The sequence below is a fragment of the Scyliorhinus torazame genome, chromosome 13, assembly GCF_047496885.1.
Source record: "Scyliorhinus torazame isolate Kashiwa2021f chromosome 13, sScyTor2.1, whole genome shotgun sequence".
NCBI classification, from domain to species: Eukaryota; Metazoa; Chordata; class Chondrichthyes; order Carcharhiniformes; family Scyliorhinidae; genus Scyliorhinus; species Scyliorhinus torazame.
The window spans coordinates 80,233,108-80,247,257 of record NC_092719.1 but is presented as its reverse complement, the minus strand read 5'-3'; the positions used below and the strand labels follow the sequence as shown (position 1 = coordinate 80,247,257).

Here is a 14,150-nt window from a genome sequence, read left to right as displayed (position 1 = left end):
TGTAGCCTCCTCCTTCGGTGAGTTGTTTAATTGTCCTCCACCATTCACAACTGGATGTGGCAGGAGCTTAGATCTGATTAATTGACTGTGGAATCGCTTAGAGGAAGCTCCAGGGTTTGGGCTCAGCAGCAAGACAGGATTGCTGGGTCAATATAGTTCCAAGTCAGAATGGTGAGTGGCTTGAAGGGGAACTTGGAGGTGATGGTGCTCCCTAGGATATGCTGACCTTGCCCTTCCAGGTGGTGGAGGTCACGGTTTTGCAAGGTGCTGTTGAAGCAGCCTTGGTGAGTTGCTGCAGGCATCTTGTAGATGGTATACACTGCTGCTACTGTGCCTTGGTAGTGGAGGGAGTGAATGTTCCAGATGGTGGATGGGGTGCCGATCAAGCAAGTGCGTCTGTGAAATGCAATGATAATTTACCTGGAATCCTTGCAATATTGCCTTCATGGGCGGCACAGTGGCCCAGTGGTTAGCACTGCTCCCTCACAGCACCAGGGACCCGGGTTCAATTCAAGCCTTGGGTGACTGTGTGGAGTTTTCACGTTCTTCCGTGTCTGTGTGGGTTTCCTCCGGGTGCTCTGGTTTCCTCCTACAGTCCAAAGATGTGTAGGTTAGGTTAAGGGGTTATTGGGATAAGGTGGAGGAATGACTTTGAGTGGAGTGCTCCTTCGGAAGTTCGATGCAGACTCAATGGGCCAAATGGCCTCCTTCTGCACTGTAGGGATTCGAACCTATTAGAAAAGATCATCTTCATAAATGACACCCCATAATCATGTTTTATTTACCCATTATCGGTTTTGTAACAATTGGAAACAGAGTATCCCTTACAGCTTCCCAAGTACTTGGCCATACAGACCAGGTGGTACAAGATAGCTTTGATCTCTCCTGAGTTATCAGATCTTAGCTGGGTTAGTTATAGAAGTGCTACAATTAGTTTCAGCATTTTTGGGTTGGCAAGAGGAATATCAGGTTGGGTCCCCATCCTGATCATCAAGCCCTCATGAAAATGAAGCACCGGATAACAACGGGATTGAGCTGGCAAATTCCGTTCCCCTGGTCTGACAGCCCATTGAATCTCGCTGTCAAAACTCACACCCAAATAAACTGTCAACTGGCTATGGTAGCAGAAGAAACTGGATAGCAGCAAAGGATCAGCACCCCCTGGGTGGCCAAGGAACAGGCAGCATTTCCAAGAAGGAAAGGAAACTCAAATGTTGTCACAAAGTGAGAATGCGTATAAGCCAGTGGCCCCTCCTATGTATAAAATGGTAAATACCTGAAAATTGTTTATTAACCTGAACCTAAGGATAGTTAAACACAGTGACAAAGTACGAAAATATAATGTGAATGTATATTTTACCTGCTGAAGATTATCCAATAAAGCAAATTTGCAGTCACCTCCTCGCCTTGCCCATAGAGGAGTGTCTTTCCCAGTATGAGGGGTGACCTCTGCAACCCCACCATGGTTACTCTTTTGTTGGTTCACATACAACAGGGTTTCCATAATTTTCACAGTGTCTTGCTGTTGCTGTAGTTGTGTTGGAGTCTCCTTACTCAAAGGTCTTTGGCTATCTAGGGATGGACCGGCTACAAAATGAGGAATCTGTAAGTAATTTGATGACACAGAGGTGTCACTGTCAGGGGCATGCTCTTCTGTGTCTTTGAATTGCCTCCCTGCCCTACTAGGTTCCTGCGGTGCTGGTGACGCCAACATGTTTTTCCTCATTCTTCGAAGAGATGGAGATAAGGACACCCTGGCAGGGGCTAACCTGTCAAACTGAAAGCAGGGACTTTGGGAAACCTCGAGGTCTGGGGAGGAGGAATATTTAAAGATGGGCAATGGTTTCTTGTCTGCCAAGCTTTTGATGCATTCGCCGTCATTGTCTTCCATTTGAAATGGACTTGTCCGGGCCTCAGTGTCATGCTTCCAGGCACAAAGACCCTCGTTCAAACCAGTCTTTTCTTCCAAGGTATCTTCTAAGTTCACTGCTTCACACCCTCGGTCTCGCATTTCCAGATAGGTCCCAGCATGCAGGTTTTGCACATTAACTTCCATGAATTATCGCTTGTAGAGCCTAACCTATTCAAAAAAGAAAACAGATGTACTTTAAATCATCACTCCTGTCATAACACCATGTGTAGTCTTCAGATAAAGGAAGGCTCCCTCTCGTGGCCCCCATGTTAACGAATATTGTTAACAGTTCTCTCCCTTCAGCTTCTGTTTGTCTCTTCAAATCCACCGCCATTTCCCCACTCCTCAAAGAAAACCTTAACTCCACCCTTCATGCAAAACCCTCCCCCCCCCCCCCCGCAACTCTCCAACCTTCCTTTCCCCTTCAAATTTCCTAGATACCTCGTTGCCATCCATAATCAGTGCCCACCTTTCCCAGAACTCCATGTTTGAATCTCTCCAGTTAGGTTTACGCCCCTTCCAAAACGCACTGAAACGGATCTTTTCAAAGTCACAAATGGTGTCACAAAGACAAACTTTCCCCCCTCATCCATCTCGACCTGCCTGCTGCCTTTTACAAGATTGGTCAGAAGTCTGAAGACACCACTTTCCTCTAACACCTCTCAGTCATCATTCAGATGGATGAATCTACACTGGCCTGATTCCTTTTTTGATTGTAGCCAGAGAATCACTTGCAATGGCTTCTCTTCTCTTTCACCTGCTGTTATCTCTGATGTCCCCCAGGGATCTGTCCTAGACCTCCTCCAAATCCTCATTTACATGCTTCCCCTCGGTGACATGAACTGAACAGTAGGGTCAGTTTCTGCATGTACACTGACCACACCCAGCTGTACCTCACCAGTACCTTTTGTTTTATGCTAGCCACCAACACCCCATCCCTGGCAATGAAATGAATATCCTTGGATGTTTCAACTCATGTTGTCCTAAAATTGCAGTCCCAATGTTTTGTAATTTTACTGATCTACACCCTACTCATTGTCATCCGGAGATACAAATGCCACGAGCTGAGTCCCGAGGTGACTTCTGGTGGCGGAATGTCGGATGACGTCGTGCATTAGGTAGCTCCCACCTTATTTTTTGGCCCTCTCTGCAAGGTTCCCAGGGTTTTTGCTGGACAATCTCTTTCTATAAGAGAGACGTCTTAGATGGGAAGTATGTCAAAAACGACCATAACTAAGAAGTCTGCAGATTGAAATTCTTCAGCTGACTCGGAGGCTTTGTGTCAAGCCTTAGCAGGGAAGATGGCGGCGGCGGGTGTGGCAGTCACGGCCACCCTAATCACGGCAGATATGCTAGAGGGGGCACTGGCCATCAAATTCAAAGAACAGTTTGAAAGCATGGCGAGAGGCAATGCGTAAGTCGACTGAGGAGATGCTGGGTCCTGTTCCTGAGAAGTTGGGAGAAGACTTTGGAGGTTGTAAAGGAACATGGCGAAGAGCTGAAAAGGGTGGATTGATTGATTTATTTGATTTATTGTCACATGTACCGAAGTACAGTGAAAAGGATTTTTCTGCGGCCGAGGGGATGTACACAGTACGTACATAGTTGGCAAAGAGAATAATCAACAGAGAACAATAACAAATGGTACATCGACAAACAGTGATTGGTTACAGTGTGGAACAATGGGCCAAACAAAGCATATACATGAGCAAGAGCAGCATAGGGCGTCGTGAATAGTGTTCTTACAGGGAACAGATCAGTCCGAGGGGGAGTCGTTGAGGAGTCTTGGTAGCTGTGGGGAAGAGCTGTTCCTATGTCTGGATGTGCGGGTCTTCAGACTTCTGTACTTTCTGCCGTGTCCTTTAGTGACCATTTTTGGGGTGTCGGATGGGAGTGAAGGCAAATGTCCTGGCCTTTGCCTCTCTGATTGCCCAGAGATGGGTTCTGCTGGGGTGAGGTCCTCTTCCCCGCCCAGAACCTTGGTATGGCTGGGGGAACTAATGGAATTCTTGTACCTAGAGAAAGTCATGTACACCATTATGGGATTGGTTGAAGAGTTCTACCGGAGGTGGCAGTCATTTATTACCTACTTTAAGGAATTAATCACCGTCTGTTGCTGGGGATACCAGCCAGAGTTTTGCGGGGGGGGAGATACCAGCCAGAGTTTTGAAGTTATTGAAGGTAAATTATGGCATTTTGAATAGCAGAAGTCATCTCAAGAAGGTTGCAATGTACAACACAAGCTGGTTTAACTCGCTGCCAGATATTTGATTTCTTCAGTAGCTAAAATGGCCAAATGATTTAAGGTAACGGTGGACAATCTACACCTGGAGAGCCACATGTGACCTATCAGGGCAAGTGAAGTGAGGTGCATGCTGACTGCTCACAACACTGACCGTGAGAGCCGTTGACTCCCTCTGCGTGTTCCACTTTTTACCACTTGAAGTTGATGACAATTCTATTAACATATGAATGATTAAGAATTTTTAAAATAAATTAAGAGCTATTCGGAATGTATTAAATGTATTCATCTTTTTCAAGGGTCATGGTTGGGTGGGTTTTCTCCGGTGCTCTGGTTTCCTCCCACAGTCCAAAGATGTGCAGGTTAGATGGATTGGCCATGTTAAATTGCCCTTAGTGTCCAGAAAGGTTAGGTGGGGTTATGTGGATAGGGTGGAGGGGTGGGCTTAAGTAGGGTGCTCTTTCCAAGGCCGGTGCAGACTCAATGGGCTGAGTGGCCTCCTTCAGCACTGTAGGTTCTATGAAATCTATAGTTAGTGAACATGCGGCCCACTGAGATGAAAGGGGGGGCACTCATGTAGCCCACTCACTTGTCATGATATTCAAACACACACATCATGATGGACACACCAACAGGCAAATCAGAGCACACAACACCACAACCAATCACAGACAAGAACACCAACCACATAAAAAGCACGAGCACGACACCTGGTGGTCAGTAGGTCTGGGGACAAAGAAACAGGGAAGAGCTGTTAAAACATCACAAGCAGGGAACCCCTACGTGCAGAGTGCAAAGACAAAACTGTACATAGTAAGTTTGAATAAAATAGCGTTGTACCATATACAACCGTGTTGGCTCATCTGTGTGTCAGAACACCCAACACCACATGGTACAGGAGTGGATCGATACCTGCCTAATAACCTGCCATTCTGGACATGGACCACACCGACGGACCGCAGCCGTTGCAGGTCGCGGGGAACCTAGGTACCAATTGGAAGCTCTTCAGGCAGCGATTTGACCTGTACATCCGTGCCACCCAAAAACAGAGTGCCTCGGATGAAACGAAGATTGCAATGCTCCTCTTCTACGCAGGTCAGCACGCCACCGACGTCTTCAACTCACTGGTGTTCGAAGAGGGCGAAAACCAGTCCAAATATGACACGGTCATCCTCAAGCTGGACCAGCACTTTCAAGTTGAAGTAAATGAAAGTTTTGAAAGATACCTCTTTCAGCAACGCCTGCAAGGTAAGGAGGAGCTTTTTCAACCCTTCTTGACGCACCTCCGGATTCTAGCGCAGTCCTGCGGTTACGGCACCATCACAGAGTCCATGATCAGGGACCAGATTGTTTTTGGCGTTGCCTCTAGTGGCCTACGCCAGCAGCTTCTTAAAATAAAAAGCCTCACCTTAGCGTCTGCTGTGGAAGCCTGTGCCCTCCACGAAAATGCTACCTGCCGTTTTGCCCGATTTCAGGCGTCCGAGTTGGCATGGAGGGGGTCCCCAGCCGTCGAATCGGCAAGCCAGGCCGCCCACGACGTCGAACGCATCCAGGCCGTCGATTACTTCCCGACCCACGGCCCGGACGACAGCGGCCGCTTCCCGCGCTTTTCGCGGTCTCCCGCGCAGGTGCGCGCCAAAAATAACGGCCACAACGAGGGACGCACTGCGCAGGCGCGCCCACCGCAAGATCGCACTGCGCATGCGCAGTGGCGCAACGAACGCCGTGACGTCATGACGTGCGGCAATTGTGGAGCTCTACATTTAAAAGGGCAATGTCCTGCAAAAAACCGACAATGCCTCAGATGTGGCAAGATGGGCCACTACGCAGCCCACTGTCGTTCGGCTCAACCCATGGATCCGGCGCATCCTCGACAACTCGCAGACAAGTCAGGACCGTCCAGCCCACGCATCAAGACTTCCAGTTAAGTGATGCAGATGACCAGGATGCCTTCCGCGTTTCCGTCATCGATGTCAACAAGGTCAATGCCATCAATCCAGCCGATGAGTGGTGTGCCACCCTGACGGTCAACCGATCGCGCGTCGCCTTCCGTCTGGACACCGGCGCATCCGCCAACCTGATTGCATATTCTGCAGTCCAGGCCATGAAGGTCAAACCACCCATCACGCCATCCCGGCTCAAGATGGTTGACTATAACGGGAACGTCATCCCGTCCATAGGATCTTGCAAGCTACAGGTAACTCACAAGATGCACACGGCCACACTCCCCTTCGAAGTTGTCGGCTCATCAAAGGACTCGTTACTGGGCGCACAGGCGTGTAAGGTCCTTCACCTGGTACAGCGCATTATGTCTCTCTCTCCAGATGAGATATCCGACTTCCCGGATGCTGAGTTCCACGCAAATCTCCATTCCCTCCTTGCTCACAACCAGGAGGTTTTTGAAGGCATGGGGACATTGCCATACACGTACAAGATTCGACTCAGACCGGACGCCATCCCTGTCATTCACGCACCTCGCAGGGTTCCTGCGCCACTCAAAGACCGCCTCAAGGTACAACTGCAGGTTCTTCAGGACCAAGGGGTCCTATCCAGGGTCACGGAGCCCACGCCATGGGTCAGCCCCATGGTCTGTGTAAAGAAGCCCTCTGGCGAGCTCCATATATGTATAGATCCTAAAGATCTGAATAACAACATCATGCGGGAACACTATCCCATCCCGAAACGAGAGGACCTCACCAGCGAGATGGCGCGAGCCAAAATATTCACCAAATTGGATGCGTCCAAAGGATTTTGGCAGATCCAACTGGACCCGGCCAGCCGAAGACTATGCACATTCAACACCCCTTTTGGCAGATTCTGCTACAACCGGATGCCATTCGGCATCATTTCAGCATCTGAAGTTTTCCACCGCATTATGGAGCAGATGATGGAAGGCATCGAAGGGGTACGTGTATATGTGGACGATATCATCATTTGGTCCACCACTCCGCAGGAACACATGCATCGTCTACGACGTGTCTTCACCCGCATACGACAAAATGGCCTGCGTCTCAACCGTGCGAAGTGTGCCTTCGGCCAGACGGAGCTGAAATTCCTCGGGGACCACATCTCAAGGTCAGGGGTCCGTCCCGATGCAGACAAGGTTAGCGCCATCACAGCCATGCCACGACCGGCTGACAAGAAGGCTGTCCTAAGATTCCTGGGCATGGTCAACTTCCTTGGGAAGTTCATTCCCAACCTGGCTTCTCATACAACAAATATGCGCCATCTCGTAAAAAAATCGACAGAATTCAACTGGCACCAATCGCATCAGCGGGAATGGGAGGAGCTCAAGCACAAACTGGTCACGGCACCAGTGCTGGCCTTCTTTGACACGACTCGCCCTACAAAGATCTCAACAGACGCCAGCCAATCTGGTATTGGAGCGGTACTCCTGCAAAAAGACAGCACGTCGTCATGGGCCCCGGTTGCATATGCCTCACGAGCCATGACCCCTACTGAACAGCGCTACGCGCAAATCGAAAAAGAATGCCTGGGCTTGTTAACTGGACTGGACAAGTTCCACGACTATGTGTATGGCCTGCCACGATTTACGGTCGAAACTGACCACCGCCCCCTGGTCAACATCATTAACAAAGACCTGAACGACATGACTCCTCGCCTCCAGTGCATCTTACTTAAACTCAGGAGGTACGATTTCGAACTGATCTACACTCCGGGGAAGGATCTCATCGTGGCGGACACTCTTTCCCGAGCAGTGAGCACACCACCAGATGCGGAGGGGTTCGTGCGTCAAATTGAGGCACACGTAACTCTGACAGCAGCAAATCCGCCAGCTGATGATCCTAGTCTGGCCCACATACGCGCAGAGACGGCGACTGACCCCCTTCTGCAGCGAGTGATGCGCCACATGACGGAAGGGTGGCTCAAAGGGCAGTGCCCCCAGTTTTATAATGTGCGAGATGATCTTACCAACATAGACGGGGTCCTTATGAAATCAGACAGGATCGTTATTCCGCACAGCGTGCGCCAGATGATTCTTCATCAACTACACGAAGGCCACTTGGGCGTCGAAAAATGCAGACGAAGGGCCCGGGAGGCGGTATATTGGCCGGGTATTAATGAAGACATAGCCAACATGGTGCTCAACTGCACAACCTGTCAGAGGTTTCAGCCGGCGCAACCTCCGGAAACACTTCTACCACACGAGATGGTGACGTCCCCCTGGGCGAAGGTGGGTGTTGACCTATTTCACGCGCTCGGCAGAGATTACATCGTTATTATAGACTACTTCTCAAACTACCCGGAAGTCATGCCTCTCCATGATCTGACGTTGTCCGCAGTCATTGGGGCCTGCAAGGAAACATTTGCTCGCTATGGCATTCCAAGGACTGTCATGTCAGACAATGGACCCTGCTTCGCCAGCCGTGAATGGTCGTCCTTTGCCGCAGCATATGGTTTCACTCATGTGACATCCAGCCCTCTACATCCACAATCGAACGGGAAGGCTGAAAAGGGTGTCCACATCGCCAAGCGGCTCCTGTGCAAGGCGGCTGCTGCCGGATCGGACTTTAACCTTGCCTTGCTGGCCTATCGATCGGCCCCGCTATCCACGGGTCTCTCGCCAGCGCAGCTACTAATGGGTCGCTCCCTCAGGACGACGGTACCTTCCATCCTGGCACCAACAACAGACCATGAGGCGGTTCTTCGGAACATGCAAATGCAGCGTGATCGCCAGAAAAGTCGGTACGACACACGAGCGACGGACCTGCCCCCCCTGTCCTCCGGAGACAAAGTACGCGTCCATCAACCGTATGGTGGCTGGTCAGCACCGGCCGAAGTCCTCCGACAAGTGGCTCCCCGCTCGTTCCTGGTTCGCATGCCAGATGGTTCAGTGCGTCGCCGCAATCGGCGCGCCCTTCGCCGACTTCCACGCTCACAGCCACACAGTACGCACACGCCAGATCCTCAACAGGCTTCCGAGGATGACTTTGTGGAGCTGCCGCACATCACGCCCTTTCCATCGCCACCCATGGCCATGCCTGCACAGCAGCCGGTGGTTCTTGATCCACCCTTGAGGCGATCAACCCGAACTCGTCACAAGCCCATTAGACTGGACTTATAATACCGTTCATATGTTTAACAAGTTGCACAATTTTACATGATAACCTGTTGTTGTTTATCGTTCCAGATGTCGTCTGTCTGGACAACTGTTCAAGTTTTTTTTTCTTCTTCTCTCGTTCGCATTTATGTTATGTTATGGTACAACTTGGTTCATGTGACGCACCCGACATCGCCCCATGTACATAGTTCCGTCATATGCACATGCTGCACACGACACACACACACTCTTAGATGCACTCACGACACGATCATATTTATTACCACGTAGGCACATATCTTTGTAAAAAGGGGGGATGTCATGATATTCAAACACACACATCATGATGGACACACCAACAGGCAAATCAGAGCACACAACACCACAACCAATCACAGACAAGAACACCAACCACATAAAAAGCACGAGCACGACACCTGGTGGTCAGTAGGTCTGGGGACAAAGAAACAGGGAAGAGCTGTTAAAACATCACAAGCAGGGAACCCCTACGTGCAGAGTGCAAAGACAAAACTGTACATAGTAAGTTTGAATAAAATAGCGTTGTACCATATACAACCGTGTTGGCTCATCTGTGTGTCAGAACACCCAACACCACATCACTCGCCTCAATTGCCCATCAGTGATTTCAGGCAATGCCCATGAAATTCAGTTGATGTTGTGACAAATACTTAGCTGTCAACATTTTATTTTGTCTGCAAGTGTAGAAATTCCAGACACTTTAATGTCATGAAGAGAAACCTGTCGAACGACTTACCATTGTGTAACACACACCCTAAATCACAACGCGAGACCCAACTGCCATTGCTTCCTTTGCCTGGGTTCCCAAACATAAATGAATAAGCTATTCATGCTACTGTCAAGTCAAACCATTCATGTGATTTATTCTGTTAGTCATAGGGAAAAACACGCCATTCATTATCTTGTTTAGGTTCATGAAAAATACGCTATCAGATTATTTTTAATCTCCTGCCTTTGATACCAAGCCCATTTTTCAGCTATCCTTATTCAGCATGGTAGAGAATTTACTGGGCATGAAGTGAATGTATGAAGTTATTATTACCTTGGTGTCAGCTTGGTTCAGTATCGGCGCGGTCATCTCCAGGTTAAGAGCTTGGAGCTTCTCGCCCCACTGCAAGGGCAGAATTTTATGCCTGTAGCCTCCGCCATTCCCTTAAAAGCCCTGCCTCAGGGGTCTCCGCAAAGCTCCTGTCGACCTGTAGTATCTCCTTTACCAGTCCGTCCGTCTCTGTCCTGTCTACCTCCTCCCTGCGGGCCCATATCGAGATCAGCTCCCCTCTAACCACCGCCTTCAGTGCCTCCTAGACCACTGCTGCCGAAATTTACCCCGTGTCATTGACTTCCAGGTAATTCTGAATACATTTCCTCAACCGCCCGCACACCTCCTCATCCGCTAAACACCCCACGTCGAACCTCCAGTGCGGGTGCTGATTACTGTCTTTACTAACCTGTAGGTCAACCCAGTGCGGGGCATGGTCTGAGATTGTAATCGCCGAGTACCCCGCGTCCACCACTCCCGTTAGTACAGCCCTGCTCAGAATAAAGAAATCGATCCGGGAGTACACTTTATGCACGTGTGAGTAGAAGGAAAACTCCTTTACTCTTGGCTGCCCAAATCTCCATGGGTCCACCCACCCCCATCTGCTCCATGAACCCTTTTAGCTCCTTAGCCATTGCTGTCACCCTGCCCGTTTTTGAGTTTGACTGGTCTAATCCAGGGTCACAAACTGTGTTAAAAGTCCCCTCCCAAGACCAATTTATGCGTATCCAGGTCCGGTATCTTCCCCAGCATCATCTTTATAAACTCTACATCGTCCCAATTTGGCGCATACACATTTACTAGTGTCATGTGAGGGTACCTTTAAGATATGGATGTTTAAGCAATGTACCTTTAAGACAAAAGTGATGTCAGAGAGTGGGTGGAGCTGAGGTCAGGTCAGCCATTTTGCAGTTTAGTTTTGCAGGTTTAAAAACAGCTTGTGTGTATTTGTGTGTTTCCAGAGAGCTGCAAGTTTTAAAAACAGCTTGTGTGTGTCTGTGTTTGCAGTGAGCTGTGATGTCTGCCATAAAAGACCATCTCTGGATCATTTGGGTGATTTAAACTTATAATAGTGAAGCCTTCAACCTGATGTGATTTTGTTTAAAGGTGTTAAGTCTCTCGGAAGTTTGAAGGAACATTTTAAGGAATTATTTACTGTTGCAATATTTTCTGGGTTATCTTTGAAGTAAGGCGTGTTACAAGATCCAATGTTTATTTAAGATGTTAAGTTGAGTTCATGGACTAAACAGTGTTTTGTGTTTAAAAACCCATGTGTCCATAATTGTAATCCCACACCTAGGGAAAAAGCCGTGTGCTCGGAAAAGCAACAAATCCATTAAAGGGAGAGGTTGGTTGAACACCATGATACATTTTGGGGTTCTGAAAACGCCTCGCCCATAAAACTAGTACCACCTGCACTCCCTCCAATTTCCCACTGACCATAATGTACCGGCCTCCCATATCCGAAACTATTCTTCCCGCCTCAAACATCACTCGCTTGTTGATCAGGATCGCGACCCCCCTGGTCTTCGAGTCCAGCCCTGAATGAAAAACCTTTCCAACCCAACCTTTCCTTAACCTAATCTGGTCAGCTACTCTAAGGTGTGTCTCCTGCAGCATTACCACGTCCGCCTTCAGTCCTCTCAAGTGCGCAAACACGCGTGCCTTCGTGACCGGCCCATTGAGTCCTCTTACATTCCAGGTGATCAGTCTAGTTGGGGGGCTCATCGCCCCCCCAACTTCGCTGATCAGCCATCCCCTCTCTTGGGCCAGTCGCTAGCCCGCGCCCCAAGCCTCCACCGGCCCACCCCCAGGCAGCCTCAGCCCTCGACCTCCTCACTGTCCCTCAGCAAAAGTCCCTCCCTCGTCAGCAGAACATTTTTCCCCCCCTAATAACAGCACAAAGTAAATCAGCCCCTTTGATAAGCCTAACATCTGTTTGCCCCCCACTACACTTCCGTAAGCTGGCCGCCCAGCTAGCTTGGTGGCCCTCGCCCCTGGCACCAGACAATCTCCCACCTATTGTTCCCTCCCCCCCGCTCATACACACATATTCAAATGAAAAACAATCCCAACACAATTGCTCGACAGAGATTTTAAAAAGACAAGTTGAACACATAATTTAAAAAAGGGATCAAGAAAAAGATCCATGACTCACTTCTGGGTGCGGCTATGCAGAGCTAGGATGCATATTCGGTAGCTCCCGCTTGGAACGGACTTTTGGGCTCTTTTGCAGGGCCCCCACGGCATTTGTTTGACATTTCCCGGTGTGGGAAGAAGACTGCAACATTCCCCTGACAGTGTCCCCCAGGAATGGTATGTCTTTTGGTTACCAGACCCAGCAGAAACAGTAAAAGATCTGGCTGTAACTGCAGGGGAGAGAGGGGCCTCTTCCAGCATTCAGGCGGGAGAAGGGCAAGCTTAAAGCTCCAAGCTGACTAGAGGGCCTCTATTAAAGGTGAATTCTAGCAGCAGAGGGAACAACTGTGAAAATATCTACCAAGGCCATTGAAGAAGCGGGGACGAGGCTTCCGGTGGCGGCCATGGAGGAGTAGGTCGCGCATTCGGCAGCTCCAGTCTAGAACGACTCTCAGACCTTTTCCAGGAGTTTCCATAGACTTTTTGGGGCAGATTGGTGAAGCGAACACTGCCAAAAGGATTCCCTCTCGAGACTTCCAGTTGCGGCTATGCGGAGCTAAGTCGCACATTCAGCGGCTCCTGCAAAAACGGATTTGGGGCTCTTTTCAGGGCCCCCAAGGGCACGTTTTCGACGTTTCCCGGTGTGGGAAGGAGTTAATAATAGCTCCCTGTCAATATATGGCTTTAACTAGGAGTGGGGCGACAAAAAAGGTGGTGGTTGACCAGAAGAAGGGAGGGAAGAAGGACAAAATGGCGGCGGGCGGAGACCAGGCAGCGGGCAGAGGAGCAGGAGGGTATCCAGCGCTGCCTCAGAGAGATTAAAATGGACCTGCTAGAGCCGATGAAGACTTCTATTGATAAGCTGCTGGAGACACAGACGGCCCAGGGGGTGACGATCTGAGAGGCTCGACAAAAGATCTCTGACAATGAGGATGAGATCTTAGGCCTGGCGGTAAAGGTGGAGACGCACGAGGCGCTCCACAAGAAATGGCAGGAGCGGTTCGAGGAGATGGAGAATCGGTCGAGGCGGAAGAATCTGCGGATTCTGGGCCTCCCGGAGGGGCTGGATGGGCCGGACGTGGGGGCCTATGTGGTCACCACGTTGAACTCGCTGATGGGAGCGGGGTCCTTCCAGGGGCCCCTGGAGCTGGAAGGAGCCCACAGAGTGTTGGCGAGGAGGCCCAAGGCTAACGAGCCTCCGCGGGCGGTGCTGGTGCGGTTCCATCGGTTTCGTCGATCGGGAGTGTGTGCTCAAGAGGGCCAAGAAGGAGAGGAGCAGCAGGTGGGAGAATGCGGAGGTTCGGATATATCAGGACTGGAGTGCGGAGGTGGCGAAGAGGAGGGCCGGGTACAATCGAGCGAAGGCGGTGCTGCACAGGAAGGGGGTGAAGTTTGGCATGTTGCAGCCGGCGCGACTGTGGGTTAGCTACAAGGACCGGCACCGTTATTTTGAGTCTCCGGAGGAGGCGTGGGCCTTTGTTCAGGCCGAGAAGCTGGACACAGACTGAGGGTCGGGATGGGCGATTGGGGACTGCGGTGGATATGTTATGCCTATTTTTGGTTTGGGGGGGGGCTTTTGCATTGTTTTGGGTTTCTTTTATTCTGTGTTTTTCTCTTTCGGGTTGGGGAGGATAGATGGGGCGGGTTGGGCACTGTTTTGGTTGGTGGTGGGGCCTGGTAGGTGGAGAACGCGGGCTTTTTCCCCGCGCCGAAGACT

General features: G+C 50.1%; 1 protein-coding gene across 4 annotated transcripts in view; it reads right to left on the bottom strand.

Annotated features, from left to right (window-relative positions):
• plekhg7 (pleckstrin homology domain containing, family G (with RhoGef domain) member 7) overlaps nucleotides 1-14,150 on the bottom strand; it is a 190,263-nt gene that overhangs the window by 118,707 nt on the left and 57,406 nt on the right. For 3 of the 4 annotated variants that reach the window (XM_072471859.1, XM_072471861.1, XM_072471858.1), the window contains exon 2: nucleotides 1,361-2,080. In XM_072471859.1, coding sequence (XP_072327960.1) covers nucleotides 1,361-2,056 — 696 coding nt within the window. In that variant the 5' untranslated portion in view covers nucleotides 2,057-2,080. The remainder of the gene's footprint in view (nucleotides 1-1,360; nucleotides 2,081-14,150) is intronic. The other variant, XM_072471860.1, reaches the window with a different exon arrangement.